General features: G+C 37.6%; 1 protein-coding gene across 1 annotated transcript in view; it reads right to left on the bottom strand.

Moving 5' to 3' along the window:
* Positions 1–8,849: 8,849 nt before the first annotated feature.
* The window catches only part of adcy1a (adenylate cyclase 1a), a 48,689-nt gene continuing 37,447 nt past the window's right edge, over positions 8,850–20,091 (bottom strand). The window contains exons 16-20 of the mRNA XM_039692974.2: positions 15,986–16,132; positions 15,584–15,682; positions 14,153–14,267; positions 13,381–13,505; positions 8,850–11,755 (exon numbers count right to left, since the gene is read on the bottom strand). Coding sequence (XP_039548908.2) covers positions 11,447–11,755; positions 13,381–13,505; positions 14,153–14,267; positions 15,584–15,682; positions 15,986–16,132 — 795 coding nt within the window. The 3' untranslated portion in view covers positions 8,850–11,446. The remainder of the gene's footprint in view (positions 11,756–13,380; positions 13,506–14,152; positions 14,268–15,583; positions 15,683–15,985; positions 16,133–20,091) is intronic.

The following is a 20,091-nucleotide window of genomic DNA, read 5'->3' as shown; positions in this document are numbered from 1 at the left end:
TTTCGCCCGAAAAAAAAAAGGGGTACCACTGTCGTTTTTTTTTTTTTTCGGGACCAAACTTTGAGTTTTGATATCTCAGCTCTGGAAGGGTCTAGAGCCTCCATTTTTGCACTCAGGTCTAAGTCTCATGGCCCTCTATCAGAATCCAGAGTTTTGAGAAGATTGGAGAAACTAAATTTTTCGCCCGAAAAAAAAAAAAAACGAAAGGGGTACCACTGTCGTTTTTTTTTTTCGGGTCCAAACTTTGAGTTTTGATATCTCAGCTCTGGAAGGGTCTAGAGCCTCCATTTTTGCACTCAGGTCTAAGTCTCATGGCCCTCTATCCTCTAGATGGCCCTCTAGACCCTTCCAGAGCTGAGATATAAAAACTCAAAGTTTGGACCCGAAAAAAAAACGACAGTGGTACCCCTTTCGTTTTATTTTTTCGGGCGAAAAATTAAGTTTCTCCAATCTTCTCAAAACTCTGGATTCTGATAGAGGGCCATGAGACTTAGACCTGAGTGCAAAAATGGAGGCTGTAGACTCTTCCAGAGCTGAGATATCAAAACTCAAAGTTTGGTCCCGAAAAAAAAAACGACAGTGGTACCCCTTTCGTTTTTGTTTTTTTCGGGCGAAAAATTAAGTTTCTCCAATCTTCTCAAAACTCTGGATTCTGATAGAGGGCCATGAGACTTAGACCTGGCCGCAAAAATGGAAGCTCTAGACCCTTCCAGAGCTGAGATATCAAAATTCAAAGTTTGGTCCCGAAAAAAAAAAACGACAGTGGTACCCCTTTCGTTTCTTTTTTTTCGGGCGAAAAATTTAGTTTCTCCAATCTTCTCAAAACTCTGGATTCTGATAGAGGGCCATGAGACTTAAACCTGGCCGCAAAAATGGAAGCTCTAGACACTTCCAGAGCTGAGATATCAAAACTCAAAATTTGGACCACTGTCGTTTTTTTTTTTTTCGGGTCCAAACTTTGAGTTTTAATATCTCAGCTCTGGAAGGGTCTAGAGCCTCCATTTTTGCACTCAGGTGTAAATCTCAGTTTTTTTTTTTGTGCGAAAAAATAAGTTTCTCCAATCTTCCCAAATTCTGATAGAGGGCCATGAGACTTAGACCTGGCCGCAAAAATGGAAGCTCTAGACCCTTCCAGAGCTGAGATATCAAAACTCAAAATTTGGACCCGAAAAAAAAACGACAGTGGTACCCCTTTCGTTTTTTTTTTTTTTTTTTGGGGCGATAAATTAAGTTTCTCCAATCTTCTCAAAACTCTGGATTCTGATAGAGGGCCATGAGACTTAGACCTGAGTGCAAAAATGGAGGCTCTAGACCCTTCCAGATCTGAGATATTAAAACTCAAGGTTTGGACCCGAAAAAAAAAAAACGACAGTGGTACCCCTTTCGTTTTTTTGTTTTTTTTGGGCGAAAAATTAAGTTTCTCCAATCTTCTCAAAACTCTGGATTCTGATAGAGGGCCATGAGACTTAAACCTGGCCGCAAAAATGGAGGCTCTAGACCAGAGGTCTCAAACTCGCGGCCCGCGGGATGATATTTTGTGGCCCCCTACTTGATTTTAAAGTTTAATGTTAGTGCGGCCCGCCGTTGCGTTTGCCGCGTTTTTTTATTATTAATATTTTAATCCCTTATGGGCTACCATATATAGTCTCGTGACAGCCTACCGTGTGTCTGTTGTCAATTGTCATAGACAACCAGGAAGTACAAATATACTGCGCCTGGAAAAAATGAGCGCGTCGCTTCAATTATGAGCGCGCTCGGCGCTTGATGCGCGCCTACATTTGAAACGTACTTGAGCGTGCAAAATATGTGAGCGCGATATGTGAACAGGCGAGCAACCACCACCAAATCAGCCCACAGCTACTGATAGCTCGCGAGCGAAGTGTTGGATACCCCTGCTCTAAAACAATGTGAGAATAATCATTTTGATCTTGTAATATGTGTTGTGTCTGAACGCGTTCAATGAACGATAGTTAATGAACTCGTTCATATTTTGGGCGAACGTGAACTGAACGTAGCCTACTCGTTCATTCTAGTGTCTGTGAACCGAGGAGCGAGGAGGCGTCGTAAGATCATTTAAAAGGCTTTTATGAGGTTGGTGAGGATGGGAAAATCTTACATGTCTGTGCAAACTTTGCCCGTCGATAAAATGATTGTTTTTTGTGGTTGTATATGGGTTGTGGCAATAATAATAGCCTAATAATAAAAAAGAAGCTCGCAGCAACATATGGAAAAAAAAGTTCATTTTTGAAATATAAACTGAAATAGTTCATTTTAAAATTTGTGAATTGAACTTTGAACTAGTTCATGTAATGAACTTGGTCCAACAGGTTGATAAGAAGGTTTGCTTTGATATGTGCAAAGTCAGTAATTTGCCTGAGACACTATACATGTGTAGAAAGAATTATTTGTATTTCAAAAGCAGTAATTGGTTTTCTAATAGGAAATGTGCCTTTTAGAAAAAAAATCAATATAATAGTGTTGTATAAAGAAAATAAAAAGCAAATATGACTATCATCACAACAAAGATGTTGTGTATAAGAAAAAGACAAAGAAAGTTTGTAAAACTGTCAACTGTCAGAAGGACAGCTCATCAAGAACCAATCATGTACAGAAAGGAATGTTCAAATTCAGAGGAACAGTTCAGAAGAAACGTTAATAATAAAGATTGAGAAGATTGGATCAGTTGTGCTCCATTTTTGGAATACTTAAATACATTTTTTTTATTTTTTGTAATACTTGATGCGGCCCGGCCCGGCCTGATCAGACTCTATCTCCAGCGGCCCCCAGTTAATTTGAGTTTGAGACCCCTGCTCTAGACCCTTCCAGAGCTGAGATATCGAAACTCAAAAAATTTTTGTATTTCAAAAGCAGTAATTGGTTTTCTAAGTATAATAATAGGAAATGTTAATAATAGGGGTACAGTGGTACCCCTTTCGTTTTTGTTTTTTTCGGGCGAAAAATTAAGTTTCTCCAATCTTCTCAAAACTCTGGATTCTGATAGAGGGCAATGAGACTTTAACCTGAGTGCAAAAATGGAGGCTCTAGACCCTTCCAGAGCTGAGATATCGAAACTCAAAAATTCGACCCGAAAAAAAAAAAGACGACAGTGGTACCCCTTTCGTTTTTTTTTTTTCGGGCGAAAAATTAAGTTTCTCCAATCTTCTCAAAACTCTGGATTCTGATAGAGGGCCATGAGACTTTAACCTGAGTGCAAAAATGGAGGCTCTAGACCCTTCCAGAGCTGAGATATCGAAACTCAAAAATTCGACCCGAAAAAAAAAAAACGACAGTGGTACCCCTTTCGTTTTTGTTTTTTTTTTCGGGCGAAAAATTAAGTTTCTCCAATCTTCTCAAAACTCTGGATTCTGATAGAGGGCCATGATACTTTAACCTGAGTGCAAAAATGGAGGCTCTAGACCAGTGTTGTAGTCGAGACCACCTCACTCGAGTCCGAGTCGAGACCGAGACCAGAGAGAGTCGAGTCCGAGTCAAGACCGAGTCCATAGAGAGTCGAGTCCGAGTTGAGTCCGAGACCAGAGACGGTCGAGTCCGAGACCAGAGTTTAAAAAATATGATCAGTTTAGGGTAAAAAGGCCACATAGTAGGTGGTGTTAAAAGTAATTTTATTACAATTTGTCATGTGCAGTTGCGCACTAGAAAATCACCAATCACTGAGCATGTCAATCAATTTAAAGAAATATTTTATTAACATACATTAATAATCATGAAAAATATTTTGAATTGAACTTGAGTGGACTCGGGAATAAGTCCGAGTCCTAAAAAAAAAATGTTCGAGTACGAGTCAATTCCGAGTCCAAATGCACATGAGTCCATGACAAGACCAAGACCATTAAAATATGGTCTCGAGACCGAGTCCGAGACGAGTCCGAGTCTCGAGTACTACAACACTGCTCTAGACCCTTCCAGAGCTGAGATATTGAGATATTTTTAATGGCATAAATGCTACGTGGGATCTCAATATCTCAGCTCGGGAAGGGTCTAGAGACTCTATTTTGGGACTCAGGTCTAAGTCTCATGGTCCTCTATCAGAATCCAGAGTTTTGAGAAGATTGGAGAAACTTATTTTTTCCCACCGAAAAAAAAAAATCGAAATTTTGAGTTTCTCTGATCTTCTTCCTAACCGACAAGCACAGACTGAAATAGAGAGAACTAAATACAGATACAACATGAACACCAACAAGGTGATGACAGGTGACGCAGATGATCAGGACGATGAACAGGTGGATGATTGAGGGAGTGAGTTCAGGTGTGGAGACAAGAGGATGCTGGGAAGTGTAGTGAAGAGGACGAAGACAGACTGGTGCAGACGACAATTATATGAAGAGTTCAGATGCAAAAGCATCTAAGTGCCATTTGAAATTTTCTTCTAGAATGATCATTTTTATCAAGCTTGTACATTTAAGTTCAGTGATTTCACTTAAATGGCAATGATAATTACCTATTAATTGTTATTTAAGTGAAATTACTGAACTTAAATATATAACTTTGATAAAAATCCTCATTAAAGAAGAAAATTTTAAATGGCATTTAGAGGCTTTTGCATCTGAACTCTTCATATAGTCAGTGAATAATTTTTCAATGATTATTATACTTTATGAATTAATTTGCTGAAGCATGTCGATTTTCTTGCAGTTTTTAAAGTCTTAACATGTCTTAATTTTTACCATATTAAGGCTTATAGGTCAAATATTTAACAATTTAATTAATGGGGTCTTAATTACAACAATAAACATTTGCATGTTATTTCAGCCATATTGAGGTCTAGAGAGAAAGCCATTTTACCTGGCCCACTTTAGCTGGAATAAACTCCTGCTCGGATGTATTACAGTGGCTGCTTTCTGTAAAAGCAAAAGAAAGATTAAAGTATAATTTCTGCAATAATGTGTTTAATTACCCACCAAATTGGTATAAAAATAAAGATTATGCACTGGAGAAAATATTTAGACCTACCTTGCTTAATTTGAAATGTCCTAAATACATGGAAGTGCTAAAAAAATATTAAATAAATGTCATAGAAATGATAAAATGTTATTTTTTAACACATGTTGAGACATTGTTACAACATTATTATTATTTTTTTTTTTAATTTAATGTTCAAATAATGTTTTGGCAGATAGAAACTTATAATTTAGCGAAAAGTGTTTTTTTTTTTTTTTTTTTTTTAGAATTAGAAGGTTCTATCTGCATTTGACCCATTCCAAAAATCCCCATTAACAAATTTGAGAGGATTTTGATATTGTATGTTTAGAATACATTTAGGGACCCTGTTATTTTCATGTTTGAATGAAACTTGTTCCCCATATAAATTTTCATATGTAATGCAAAAACTTTTAAGCTCAATATCTCAAAACTGCTCAGAACGTAGATAGAACCTTATAACTGCAAGGGGACGAGTTTTAAATTTCAATTACTGTGCGCGTGAAGAACAACAGTGCTCTGTCTGACTAGTGTTTTGCTCTAACAGACACCCGGTAGAAAGTAACATCATGATTTAGTTACAGCAATAAAGTCCAGCAAGACAAAGTTGGTTTATGCGAAACCATAGACGTTTATCTACAGATGAAGTATAATAATAGTAACATTAAATCATCTTTGAGAGAGTTTCATTGTATTGACTGTCGTAACCGAACTGCGGAAAACCTGAAGGAAGGTTTGGCGAATGCAAAATGTAAGTTACACTATACTGAAGACGGGGAGAAAAAAAATCTAAAAAAAAAAAACGATTTTTTGAAAATATGAATCGATTTGACCTGCCAACTCGATTTTTATTTCAAATCGATTTTTTCCCCAGCCCTACTTACGAGTCTTGAGCCTTCATTGCCCCTTAGGTGTCAGAGCTCATTCCACAAGAGGTATGGCCTCGTCATGGGCTTGGTCAAGTGGAATACCTATTGAAGATATCTGTGCTGCGGCCGGCTGGGCCTCGCCGTCCACATTTATAAGGTTTTATAACCTGGAAATTTCCACTTTGCAAATGAGGGTTCTTTCGATATAAAAGTGCAAGCACAAACCCCTCAAGCCATAGGGCTCGATATACATGTCTGGTCCAAGCTGAATTCGAACTATGGTTCTTGCATGCATGTACAGGTATATACAGTGGGGCTCAAAAAGGATTTAGTCAAAAGTAGTTAGTTGAAAGTCCGTGTTGCCCAGCGACAGCCCCGAAACATCACTGCTCTAGAGGAGATCTGCATGGAGGAATGGGCCAAAATACCAACTACAGTGTGTGCAAACCTGGTGAAGACTTACATGAAACATTTGACCTGGCAACAAAGGTTATGTTACAAAGTATTAAGTTGAACTTTTGTTATTAACCAAATACTTATTTTCCACCACAATTTACAAATACATTCTTTAAAAATCCTACAAAGTGATTTCCTGGATTTTTTTTTTTTGTCTCTCATAGTTGAAGTGTACCCATGATGAAAATTACAGTCCTCTCGCATCATTCGAAGTAGGAGAACTTGCACAATCAGTGGCTGACTAAATACTTTTTGGCCCCATTCTATATACTGTATATATATATATACACACACAGTATATACAGTATATATATCAGGCATCTTGCCTTGGGTTATAGTATGGAGCAAAGTTTAAGCACGCACTGCGCTTTGAAGAGGGGTTCCCATAGCGTAAGCTAGCCTTATGCAATAGGAGAGACCCCTCGAAAGGGAACGTCTCGGTTACTACCGTAACCTCGGTTCCCTGAGATGAGGGAATGAGTATTGCATAACCTGCCGTGCTACTGTGCTTGATCAGGGGATCGCTTCAGTCGATTAAACCTGAATGGTTTCCAACCTGTTAAACCTAGGCTGAATGGGTATTATTAATAATATTTTTAATATTACGTTATTATAAATATGTATTTAAAAAAATACATTTTATCTATTTTTTTAATCGATTTTCCCCCACCCCTAGTCTGACTAAGCATGACAAAAACACCAGAGCAGCCAAAACAACTTTCCAAGTTTTCTGATTTAAGTGAAGAACAGAATTTCTCGCTGGAAATCGTCTCCGGTTACTATCGTAACCTCGGTTCCCTGAGAGGCGGTCAGTATGACGTAATGTCGAGGGACCGCCTTGAAAGGGAACTTGCTCTCAGCTGTAACTTTATCTCATTCACGTTCTTTCAAAGAGCATGTCAAGATTTTTGCAACTTCTTTTTTGTTCCATAAACTCTCATTTTTGATCAAAATTCCTGAAAGGGTTAGTTCACCCAAAAATGAAAATTAAGTCATTAATTACTCACCCCCATGCTGTTCCAACTCCGTAAGACCTTCGTTCATCTTCGTTCAACTTCCTTATGGGCGCATGCGCGAGAACTGAGACGAGGACGTTCTCATTCGTCTACTTTTTGTTACCGGCTGCTCACCACTTAGGAGTTTTACCGGCACCTACCGTATAAAATGATGATCCATATATAAGGCGCTCCGGATTATAAGGAACACTGTCGTTTTTGAGAAGATTAAAGGCTTTTAAGTGCACCTTATAGTGCGGAAAATAGGCAATTTGAAAAGCGTATGTACAGCGCGCAACTTCCTCTGCTTGTAAACAGAAAGTTTTGCGCTTCCAGCTATATCAGCACATCATCTTATACGGTAGGGGGCGGTAATACTCCTAAGCGGTGAGCAGCCGGTAACAAGAAGTAGACGAATGAGAACGTCCTCGTCTCAGTTCTCGCGCATGCGCCCATAAGGAAGTAATGGAATAGTGGAATAAAGTCGTTATTTATGTTTTTTTCGCACAAAAAGTAGTCTCGTCGCTTGATAAACTTATAATTGAGTCGCTGTAGGCACATGGAATATTTAAACCTTTTATTTAATGACTTTATGGGCCGTCAAGAGCCAGTCCCTTAGGCAGTCTATGTAGGACTGATCTAGCTCTCAGATTCATTAAAAAATATCTTTATTTATGTTCCGAAGATGAACGAAGGTCTTACGGGGTTGGTACAGCATGGGGATGAGTAATTAATGACTTAATTTTCATTTTTGGGTGAACTAACCCTTTAAGCAGTCATTCAACTTTTATTTTTCCACTGTTGTTGGGTAGGGGATTCTTGTTTTTGTTTTTTTGTTTTTTACTATGAAGGATAATGTGAGGTTGACACTATTGCAAGTTAAGAGTGATAATTTGACCCCGGTAGACCACAATAACCAGTAACTATGGCAATGAGAGTGTTTCTCTTTCTGTGTCATGCTGAAAGGTCCATCCATCCCGACACCCTGAAATGATTGTGATATGAGTTTTCCTCTCATGCAGTTGTTTCCGGCAGTATGATGTGCCACATCCTTTCTATTTGCTGCTTACACATGCCTGCTAGATAAGACTCTTTTGTTTTCCCCTTTTCCACAAAATGTTTGGAACGGGCACATCCTGTAAATGGGAAATTGCTTTCAGTTGGAAAACTAGGGAAATATGCAGAAAAGAGAAGTGGGACAATAGGCCGGATCTACGGCAGTTCCTAAAGCCTCAATGCTCTGAATCACTGATATTTATTTCACACAAATATACAAGCACATAATCTAATGCAAACAACCAGACAGGAAAGCATGGGCTTTTAAAGGAGAAGGAACTGGTTTTCTAAAATATAAAAAAAATAATCATTTTAAATTAAATTAAATGAAATATGACCAAACTATTACAAAATTGACTCAAATGACCGAATTGACTTCCTTGTTTGCCCCAGTTGTTTTTCTCGAGTTGCAATGTCATAACTCGCAGGTCATTCACTCTCACAATCAGTCCATAGATTGACGTCTCCGTATTCAAGGCCAAGGCCATGGCCACGAAAACACGGATCGTCGCAAACAACACACAGAAGCCCAACGTCATCTCTCATTGTTATTTTATTTCTGAACAGTGCAAACACAAGTATAAAAGATCTCAATATGAAATTTACATTCACATAGAACCATCTCAATAAATACATCGCGACCCCAAAAATAGCACAAATATTACAAATCATCAATAAAATACTCTTTTTGTTTACTCTACAATATATTTAATACGTACAATAATTTTGACCCGTATCAAATATGAAAATATCTAATCGACATGAAAATCTACTTTATGGTTTTACTGTGCACACTTTATGCATTATTAAAGTTAATACGTCATTAATCTTCATAATATCAGTAAGTTAGGCCACTGTAGTCAAAATAGATCATATTAAGCCATATCAAATAGAACCATTTAGCTGTTTGGCTACATTTGTTGGATCATAGAATCTGAAATATTCAGTGATACGTTAAGCATTTTGGCATTCTGCATTTATATTCATTAAATAAAAACTAAAAATCTACAAATATGGAATTCGAATAGACAGCTCCTTACTTTACATTATTAAATATGCAAAATTCTGTATATGGTTAATGAGGCTAAATGCGGCGAAAAGTATAATCAGAGAAAGCATTCCTGAATACGTAGGTTAACATGAATGAAACATAGAAATAAAGGAATAGCCCATTTTGTGATTCTGTATTAAGCCCCACGCCACGTGGTTCGATCAGTCCATATGAAAGTACAGTTTAAAACGAAACGAATGCACACAAAGTCGCAAAGTTGTGCTATAAAGGAACAAGTTTGATATGTCGGTAACCATGTGTGTTGGCACATATTCAAAGAAATACACTTTTTCTTACAGACCCTGGATAAAAAGGCAGTCACTTTAAGAGCTTGAAAAGGCGCCAATGCTACAAATTCCCCACAGCACCACGCGTGAAACAGGTAAGCAGATACACTGTCAGAAAAAGATTAGTATGAAAAAAAAAAGATGGTTCGTTTCATCAAGGCCATTATTCTGGGCTCATGCAGTGCTACTAAAGCATGTTTCGCAACATATCTTCAACACTTTTCACCCTTGGTTTGTTTTTGCAGTAGGCATGCATTAGATACACAAATCAGTTATCAAATAGAGCGACGTGACAGAATTACGGCATGCTGAGTGGGACATGCAGAACGGCATGCTTGAAGCCAATCCCTAGGCATCATGGGAAATCTATCAAATATACAGTAAAAGCACATAAAGTAAATCAAAAGATATTTCTTAACTCGTATGAAATGAGACTCGTGAGGCTTTCGAAACCGAGAGCAGGTTTGCATGCTCTGAAATACAGTAGATGAACTATAATCCAGATGTTTAACCTACAGTAAGACCTAGAGAGCACATGACACATCCAGCACTAAAATATCATGCATGTTCGACCGCGTGTTAAAGATCATTCCGCAAGCACAGTGAGAGATGCTACCGTTGATGGGAGAATCTGAAAGCTAAGTGCCACTTAGAAAAAACACAGACAAAATATATGTAAAATAGATGTACTGTATATTAAGCCATTTTATCTCATACTGTAAGCCAATTTGATTTGTGAATTGTGAAAATTACAATGACACAGCTTCGATTGTGCTGGCTTCTCAAGCAGTGAAGCAATTGGAACGATATTTTGTGTCCTTTACGCTTATTATAATTTACGTTGGATCTGTTGTCATGTTATTACTGGAAAGGATATCCCAGAGGGCAAAGGGCAGCAGCAAATGCATACAGATGTTTTGTCCAAGTGCGTACACACATCGCATACAGGAAAACTGTGCTGATTCAACCCACGCAAAGTTAAACATTTACCCACGTCACAGACTCAACCGACTTTCTGTAAATGATTACAAGACACCATAGCGTTAGCATTCGCTAGTAAATCATTGCAGTCTCTGATTCACTGCGGTTGTTTAGTATTTCCGCCGATCTGTCTCTCTCTCTCTCTCTCTCTCTCTCTCTCTCTGCAACCGCAGACGTGTGCCTGAAAATCGAAGAGCTGGGAATAACTTTGCAATCAAGTCTGTAAACCCGTGACGTGTTCTTCATGTAAACAACTTATTCAAAGCAAATCTCAATATGAGTAACCGTATTTTTTCTTTTGTCGGTTTTGAAAAACCCCAACACGCGTTTGAAGTTTCTCCCTTCGTCGCCTGACAGTTACGTACAAAATACAGCGCTGTTTTGAATCGGAACTTTTGGTCCTCACCACTCACGTGTTAAAAATATTCATCACCGTGGCATCTCTTGATATTTTCAGATAATACACACACAAACAAACACACACACACGCTGGGTACGTGTCTCCACGGCTGGTGTGAAGCTGCCTTTGCAGTAGATCGCATGCTCCCATGTAGGAGACCCTGATATCCTGTTGGTCTGGGGAAGACTCAATAAAACACACGCATACGTGCACACGTAAAGACATACATGCTTATTATGTACTTGCGTGAAGGGGCAGGGCCTTTCTCAGTTTGGCACGTTTGAATGTTTCTCTCCTCTGTGCAAAACTGTCCCGTCTCTCTGTGTTCTTCATCCCACTTGTGTTCGGTTTCCCTCCCTGCCTCTGATTTAATAATGCATCGATTGATCACCGCCAAACCCGTCTACTTGCTATCACACCTCCATCTCTACATCGACGGACACGGAGGGCAGGTACAGAATGCTGTTGTTTGGGGTGCTAATGTGCCCCACGGTGAGACTTTTCACACCGTAACTGCTGACAGCAGGCGCGGACCCCAGCTTGGTCCTTATGCAGGGGCTTAAACCACGCTCTGGATTCTTGGATCGCTTGGGGTTCATGCCTTGTGCGGTTCGGCCCTCCAGAAAGTAGGTGAGCATTTGACCTTTGCCCTTCACGCTGACCTGGCCGCGACACAGGAAGTGATAATAACTGGAGAGTAGGCGGAAGACATCCTCTGTCACCTGGGAATGTAAGAGCAAATAAAGTCCGATGTGTTTGGAGTGACGTGCCAGTTTACCTTTGCAAAAAAGGAGTTTGTTCAAGTGTGCTATTGGTGTACTTCTTTTCAAATAAAAAATAAGAAAGTATACTTTTAGTCTTCTTTTTATGTACTTCTCAGAAATAGACTTAACATTACACTTAAGTATCCTTGACCTACTGTATAGTGACAGAAAAGTATATTTGGCATATACCTGTAATCTTTTGATCGAGATATAAAAGTATTATTAAGTATTCTAAGTATACTTGGCTTGTAGGCGGTTACTCTTTTTATTGATTAGCCTATTAAATACTTTCTTCCCATTGTCTTATAAATTATATTGTTTGAAATGTATTGATCTATAAAGAAAACAGATATGTTCCTAATTCTGAGTATGTACATTTTTGTGTACATGTACTTCAGATCTACTTAACTCTTTCCCCGCCATTGACGGGAATGTCTGTCATTTATGACACAATGCTTCCTGACAGTATTTTCCGGCAATCCATTTTTTTCAGCAGAGGGTGCTATTACGCATCTTCTGAAAGAATGCAGAATCTCTGGATCAAAAAACGGGCGAAGAAGCAGAGACAAGCGATAGAAGCATTGCTTACGCAAAATAACGTGATCATCAAACATTAAACAGCATATAAATCAAAACTGCCTAACGTGATCAGATAAAATATTGACCCAGGACGAACTACAGGACTGTGCAAGCATTAGGGGTGTTGATGGACTCGATCTACTCCATCTGTTTTTTGATCATCGTTCTGAATCCCTTCCGGACTAAGTTGACAAAAAAAAAAAAAAAAAAAAACACACATATTGAAGTGTTGATAAAAAATGAATGCATTAAGCTAGAATAAATTGTTTTGTTGTTTGTTTGTTTAAAAGCAGAGGCTTTGTTATTTCGTTCAATAAATTGCATGTTCAGATTCTCAACAAAATATTTAGTTGGCCATGGAAGTTTTAAATTATCAAAAATGTTGGTGCTGGCTAGCAGCAAAACACTGACGGGGAAAGAGTTAAAGAACAGTTACTGTAACGGTATATTTAAAGTATAAAAAAATACTAAAAATACTATAAAAAGAATATAGTAGCATGCTTAAAGTGCAAAAAAACAATATATAATAGATACTAAACACTTAAAGAAAACATGTAAGTATACTTGCAGTAAAACTACTAAATTAGAACTTCAAAGTGTAATTTCATAAACTAAACATTTTGTACAAGTATTTGACCAGTAATACCTATACGTTAACTTGTAGTAGTTGCAGTATAAGCGAAATGGTGAAATCAAATTTAATACTGTTACACTTCAAGTATACTTTTATACACAAATAAGTGGGCTAAAATAGTCCCAAGTAGTACTGAAATAGTACATTACACTTACACTTAAGTATACTACTAGTCCATTGTGCGTTAGTTCACCCAAAACTGAAAAATTCTTTCACTTGGTACTTTTAAGGGTGAACTTTAATATTAGTAAACTTCTTGCATAAAGTATACTTCAAAATATAATTGAACTTTACTTAAGTATACTTAATAAAATTAACTTGAAGTACACTTATTTTTTTTGTAAGGGCGGTGTAAGTCACAGTGTGTTACCTGTATTTTGCCCTGAACTCCAGTGCTGTCCATTCTGCTGGCGACGTTGACTGTGTTTCCCCAGATGTCGTACTGAGGCCTGCGAGCCCCAATCACTCCAGCCACCACTGGACCCACGTTAATGCCTGATCAATGAATCAAATCAATCAGTAATCAGATTTAACTTAAAATTTTAACTTAACCTAAAAGATTAATTTATTAATTTTCAGCAGTAATGTTTATACAAATTATTTAATTTTTTTTACCGCCCATGAAGCTTTGGTTATATCCGCAGAAATGATCTTACTTCATTATTAGTATATTGCAAAATTACTTCTCATAACTGCAATTTTATATTTTGCAAATGCGCCTCGTCTGCGGCTTAAAAAAATCGTTCTGCCCTTCTCATTAAAAATGATTTGTAGCAGGTATGCTTTTCCGAGCAGCTCCCTGTGTTAAACTTCTGCTGTCTGCGTGTGAAAAAATCTCCTTACCAACAAGCGTCTTGTGAAAATTCATGCCAAGAATGTTTTGTCATTTTTTTAATGAAGTTTGTATGCAGTGTAGAATGTTTATTTTTGTGCATTAGTGCAATTATGTGTTTGTTACATGTAATCTGTTCCCTAGCAAATAGGTTACACTCAGGACATCCTTCTGGATGTAGGATGTCTGGCACAATGTGTACACTCACTGACGTGTTTCCTCTACTCATACACAAAAACACACTCATTTACGCACACTAACTCACACAAACACATGGCTGATGACACCTCGCTCTAACAAGGTCACTCACCAACTCGAAGCACAAAGTCGTTGTAGGACTGGTAGTTGATCGCATCCAGGACATCAAACATCTCGATGGCAAAATCAGCCACTGTGCACAGGTGTGCAGAAATGGACTTCTTTACCTGTTGAGGGAGAACAGATGCACACATTATTCATATTCTGACACCTTTATACACTTGTTAAGACAGAGTGTCAGGTGATTTTCTAACCAGAATATGGGAGAAGTCTTCTTTTGTGGAATACATTTGGTGGGACAGAATTTTATTTTTTGGTGAACTATTCCTTTAATTAATGGGAGCTGTGTGATTATGTTAGCTTTAGGGTTCTGAGAAAATATCATTAGCTCAGAATAAAAATAGCTGTCAAAGTCAATGGAAAGTCTCCACTATGATAGAAAAACAAATGCATGTTGATGTTTGTTTTGCTTTAAAAGCTGTGGCAGGTTTGACTGGTAGCATAACAAGATATTCACCTTTCATGTCCAAATGCAAATACAATCTGAGATTAGCTCAAACGCGCACACACACAAATTCTCTCTTGATGCTCTAACTTTTCAAGATCTTACATGCACACTTAAACACATACACACAGACCCACACACACACAGACACACACACACACACACACACACCAAGGCCTAGACTCATGATGCCCACATAGGCGCATACACTGGAAGAAAAGATTTGATTAATGTGAGTTGTTTTCGTGTATTCAACAAGATAGATTAACTTATGAAGCAAAATTGATTTCAGAAAATTATTAAATAAAATGATTAATAAATCATTAAACAACGTTTTCCTTCTTTTAGGTGTAAAACTCGATTGATCGAAGGTGATAAACACATTACATATTTCTAATAAATGCTGTTCTTTTGAACGTTCTATTCATCAAAGGATCCTGAAAAATATCTAATATATTCAGTCGTGGTCAGAATTATTGGCACCCCTGGTAAATACGATCGAAGATGGCTGTACAAAAAAAAAAAAAAAAAAAACATTGTTTGATCTTTCGTTCAAAAAATACACACACACAAAAAAAAAAAAAAAAAAAAAAAAAAAAAAATCGAACTTTTCATTGAAGTAAAAGAATTGAAAGTGGGTTTTGTTTTTTGTTTTTTTTTTGTTTTTTTTTACATGTTTTTACCCAAAACACATTGGCCACAATTATTGGCACCCCTACAATATTTACCGAGTAAAATATCTCTAAAGCATATTCCCATTCATATTTACGTTTTTTAGTATGGTGACTGGGAACATGAAATTGTCTCGCTATGCCTTCTTTGTTTCAAATGAGAATAAAGATGTGGAAACATAAAGGCCAAATTCATGTCACAAATGCTTCAAGACTTGAAGTTCAAGTAATTGTCTCTTGGAAAATAAGGCAAAAATTCTGATTGAGAAAATGATTTTTGCTGTGTATGCACACACACTTTGTGTACCTTGGATCCCTCAGTGGGGACGAGTCCGACCGCAGCCATGTAAGTACTGCCAATAGTTTTGATCTTCTCAATGTCTTTGTAGCATTCCTTATCCATCAACTACAGACAGAAAGAGAGAGAGAGAGAGAGAGAGAGAGAGAGAGAGAGAGAGAGAGAGAGAGAGAGAGAGAGAGAGAGAGAGAGAGAGAGAGAGAGAGAGAGAGAGAGAGAGAGAGAGAGAGAGAGAGAGAGAGAGAGAGAGAGAGAGAGAGAGAGAGAGAGAGAGAGAGAGAGAGAGAGAGAGAGAGAGAGAGAGAGAGAGATGGTATGACAGAGAAATAAATGAAGCCTAGTGGGATTAAGGTAACTCACACACTGAGCCAAAACATACATTTCTCGGACTGGGAAACAAGAAATTCTCACCGCATCAAAGTCAGCAATAATCTCGTTTAGCAGCCGGAGGCATTCCACACCCATGTTGTTTCCATCCAGCTCAATGTAGAAGTCATTGAAGTTGGGGATGGAGGCGAATAGGACGCCCACCTGAGAGTATGACTGATAATACAGGTCCTGGAACAGTGAAAGAGCAGGAAAGGAAAAAGACGTCAGACCCTCAGGGGACGATACCACCGATCTAGGCTGAGCTGGGAATATAACAGCGCTTAGAGAAGGTAAGCTTACAGTCATTAGTCAAGACACATGACACCCATGAGCTGGACAAGCTGACTCTGGTCAAAGCAAAACTTGCTCTCGATATTAAAGGGTAGAGTACGTCAGATTGACCTGTCGATCTTAAATCAAAGATACAACCGCATCACAGCGGCTTATACGCTAAAACAAGATTTTTCTTGGCCTTCTGAAATAGAAGAGTTTAATTTACTATACTTTATGTAGTCACATACACACTAAAAAGTTTTGGGAGTGACAACCGCATTTAAATGCAGAAGTGACTCCCTTTAATTATCATTCTGAATGTATGGAGTACAGGAGTCCCTCCCAAAATTATGATTTGGTCATAACCATAGCAACAATTATGTGTCTTATGGATGTCAACAAAAAACAAAAGAGTAGGATAATAACTGTGCATTTTTGTTTAACAAAGTAATATTAGAATTTACATACACTTTGAATATTTGATTCCAGTCGGAATAAAGCAATATTTTGTCTTTTAAAAGGTCATGTTAATGCTTTACTCTGAAATCATACGAGGTTAGCCATTTTACATTACTGTTCAAAGTTTGGGGTGGGAAAGATTTTGTAAGAAATCTCTTATTTGATTATTTGACAGTAAAAACAGTAATAATGTGAAATATTATTGCTAATTAAAATTATTGCTGTGATGCAGAGCTGAATCTTCAGCAACATTACTCAAGTCTTCAATGTCATGATCCCACAGAAATAATTTGAATGTGCTGATTTGCTGTTCAAGACACATTTCGTATTACTATCAATGTTGAAAACAGTTGTGCCGCTAAAAGAGATAGTTCACTTTGAAATTAATTTTTGATATGTTTTAGCTTACCTCAACGGCATCCAAGAAGTAGGTGTCTTTGTTTCCACAGTATTTTCAATTTTGATATTTTTAGGTCAAACCGTTCTTGTTTATGGTCACCACCTCAACGAGCATGCACAGAGACGTCCAAATTAAACATTATTTAATGACTCGTACTGTAAATGTAAGTACACATTGATGGCCTAAGACACGAAACGAGCAGTTTTTGTGAGAAAACGAACAGTATTTAAATAGTTTTTATCTCTTGTTACCACAGCCACAAAGCACCCGCGCCCTCCGATCACTATGGTTACAAGAGGTAAAAACGATATAATTACTGTTCGTTTTCTCACACAAACCGCTCGTTTCGTGTCTTAGGCCATCAGTGTGCGCTTACATTTACGAGTCATTAAATCATGTTTAATTTGGACTTCTCTGTGCATGCTCTTTGAGGTGGTGACCATAGACCTCCATTATGACTGACAGACACGAACGGTTTGACCTAAAAATATCAAAATTGAAAATACTGTGGAAACAAAGACACCTACATCTTGGATGCCCTTAAAACAGGTAAGCTAAAACATACCAAAAATTAATTTCAAAGTGAACTATCCCTTTAAATACCTTTTTTTTCAGGATTCTTTAATGAATACAAAGTTCAAAAGAGCAGCTTTTATTTGAAATTGAATTTTACTGTCACTTTTAACCAATTCAAAAGTATCCTTGTTTGAATACAAGTATTCATTAAAAAAACTTACTGACCCCAAGCATTTTAATGGCTATACGATAATATAAAAGTCTTAAGCAAAACAGTGTGTTTTTATTATAAAAGTCAAAGTAAATATTATAAAAAAATTGTAAAACTAATTTAGAGTGTTTTTTTTTTTTTTTTGGTGCAAGAAAACAAGTGGACTCAAGGGAACAGTTGTACACTACAAATGCACACTTTTTAAGCCTTTGTTGTAGTAAAAAAAAGAGAAAAATTGAGGTTAAGTGAAATTTAAATAAACGGAAAGAATGCAAGGAAATAATTCCAGTGGTTGCATCTTGTGTGTGCGTTTGTGTATACTGTGTGTCTAAGATTTTCACTTCCCCGTGCCACTGTTTACAATGGAATTCCACTCTCAGGAGCTTGCTTCAGAGCAACTGTAACAGATTTCAGGATGTCTGATTGCATCAATTCCTTGGAAAGGATCTTGGACAGGAAAAGAGGCGAGTGGCATGTGTTGAGCATGCAGCAAACATACAAAACATAACAAACTGCATAACAGGACTGTAATCACACATTCATTGTGTTCATACGGCCTCACAATGAAGCCTGGTGAGTGAGATCACAGAGTCAGATGGAGTGGCTGAGTATTTACACTTTACACAATCATAATGTTATCTCAATTACATGATCAAAACACAAGCTATCATCAAAGCATCTGCGCTGACCTCTCACCCAATTAGCCGCTGGATCACTGCAACATTGCCATGAAGTGGTGACTCCGGGAATTACAACAACCAAGATGTACATTTTGAGGATCGCATAAATTCAAAACGAACCTAGTTTACATTCTTACCGTTTTTCTCAATTGGTTTGGCTCATTTTTTGAAACAGAAATTACATTCTCAAAACTCTAAGATCATATGGCAAAACAGTCTTACAGTTCAGCACAACACTATGGCTCACTTGCAAAAGCTCATACCTCTCCCAAAACAGTTCACTCATGTGGCAAAACTAAATTTCTTTCTCAATTAAATAGTCAGTGGCCCCAAAATGCTTAGTGCCTTTGGCATTGTGTAAGCACTGCAAGTCAAAATGTTTAGATGTTTTGTCACCATTGAAATGTCCCTCATGTCCATCTTTCAGTCTTAGCCCAGTCCTTCATTGACAATGGTTACAATTGTCTAGCTAACAGAATACAATTGTGCATAAAACTGATTTTTTTTTTTTTTTAGGGTTAGAGTAGCCTCCAAGACATCACACATTGCACTCATACTGCCAAGGAATTGACATTAGGCTATCATTCACACACATAAAGTAACTACCATAGATCAGTGGTAAAAGAAAATACATTCTCAAAACAACATGGACACACCTCCAATTACATAGGAATGTTCTATGTTCTCCACAAGTTCAATATACTGCTGGCCACTTCACCAGTGGCTCCAAACCTGGGGTACATGGACCCCTATGCAGAGGTACTACAGGGGGTATCTGACAGAAAGGGAAGGGGGAAAATCATCAATGACAAGACTTACTGAAATGTTACAGTAAAACCCACAGCATTAGATAGATTTACTTGGGAGGCACTAATTGCAGCTCTATGACCAAACATATGGTTTGATTGGTCATCTGAGATTAGTTAGATCCTCCTTCGTTAGTCAAGTTCTGTCAATTGCTGTAATAAATGTATCAAATGCTCCAAGGGATTCATATATATGGTATTCATGGTATTATGTTCTTGACTAATTTTGACAAATGAACAGACTATTGTGCATGTGATGACTTATACAATGAAATGACGCTGACACGTTTTGGAGTGAACAACCATTAGACTGAGAATGAACAATCAGTTTAGATCAACAAGATCTATTCACTTGGAAATTGTGCTAAATGTAGGCTACCTGTGCTTAATCATTTGCAAAGATGTACATTGGCATTGAGAAATGTACTTAGGCATTTGCAATTTGATGAACTGAATGAGAAATTCAATTCTGTTGTAAACAATTGCCAAGTAGTTTGGAGGTTTGTCCATGTTGTTTTGAGAATGTAATTTCTGTTTAAAAAAAAAACTGTAATTCATTTATCGGGTCTTATTGTGCTTATTCACCCTTATGTCGGACCAAACCAAGATGACTTTCTTTCTTCCGTAAAGAACATATAAAAGTTATTTTAGGATTTTTTTTTTCTCCATAAAAGTTGTATACAGACAGAAGCCATCTTAGAAAATAAGTCTCGGTAAGTCAAACCACGAACGTCGTGCTGAGTGAGCTGAACTGTATGAAGTTCAGCGAACTTCTGAACTGTATGAACGGGGTTCGGGGATCG

This window comes from Pimephales promelas, chromosome 13 (assembly GCF_988280905.1).
Source record: "Pimephales promelas chromosome 13, fPimPro1.hap1.1, whole genome shotgun sequence".
NCBI lineage: Eukaryota > Metazoa > Chordata > Actinopteri > Cypriniformes > Leuciscidae > Pimephales > Pimephales promelas.
This window is presented reverse-complemented; position numbering and strand designations above follow the sequence as displayed.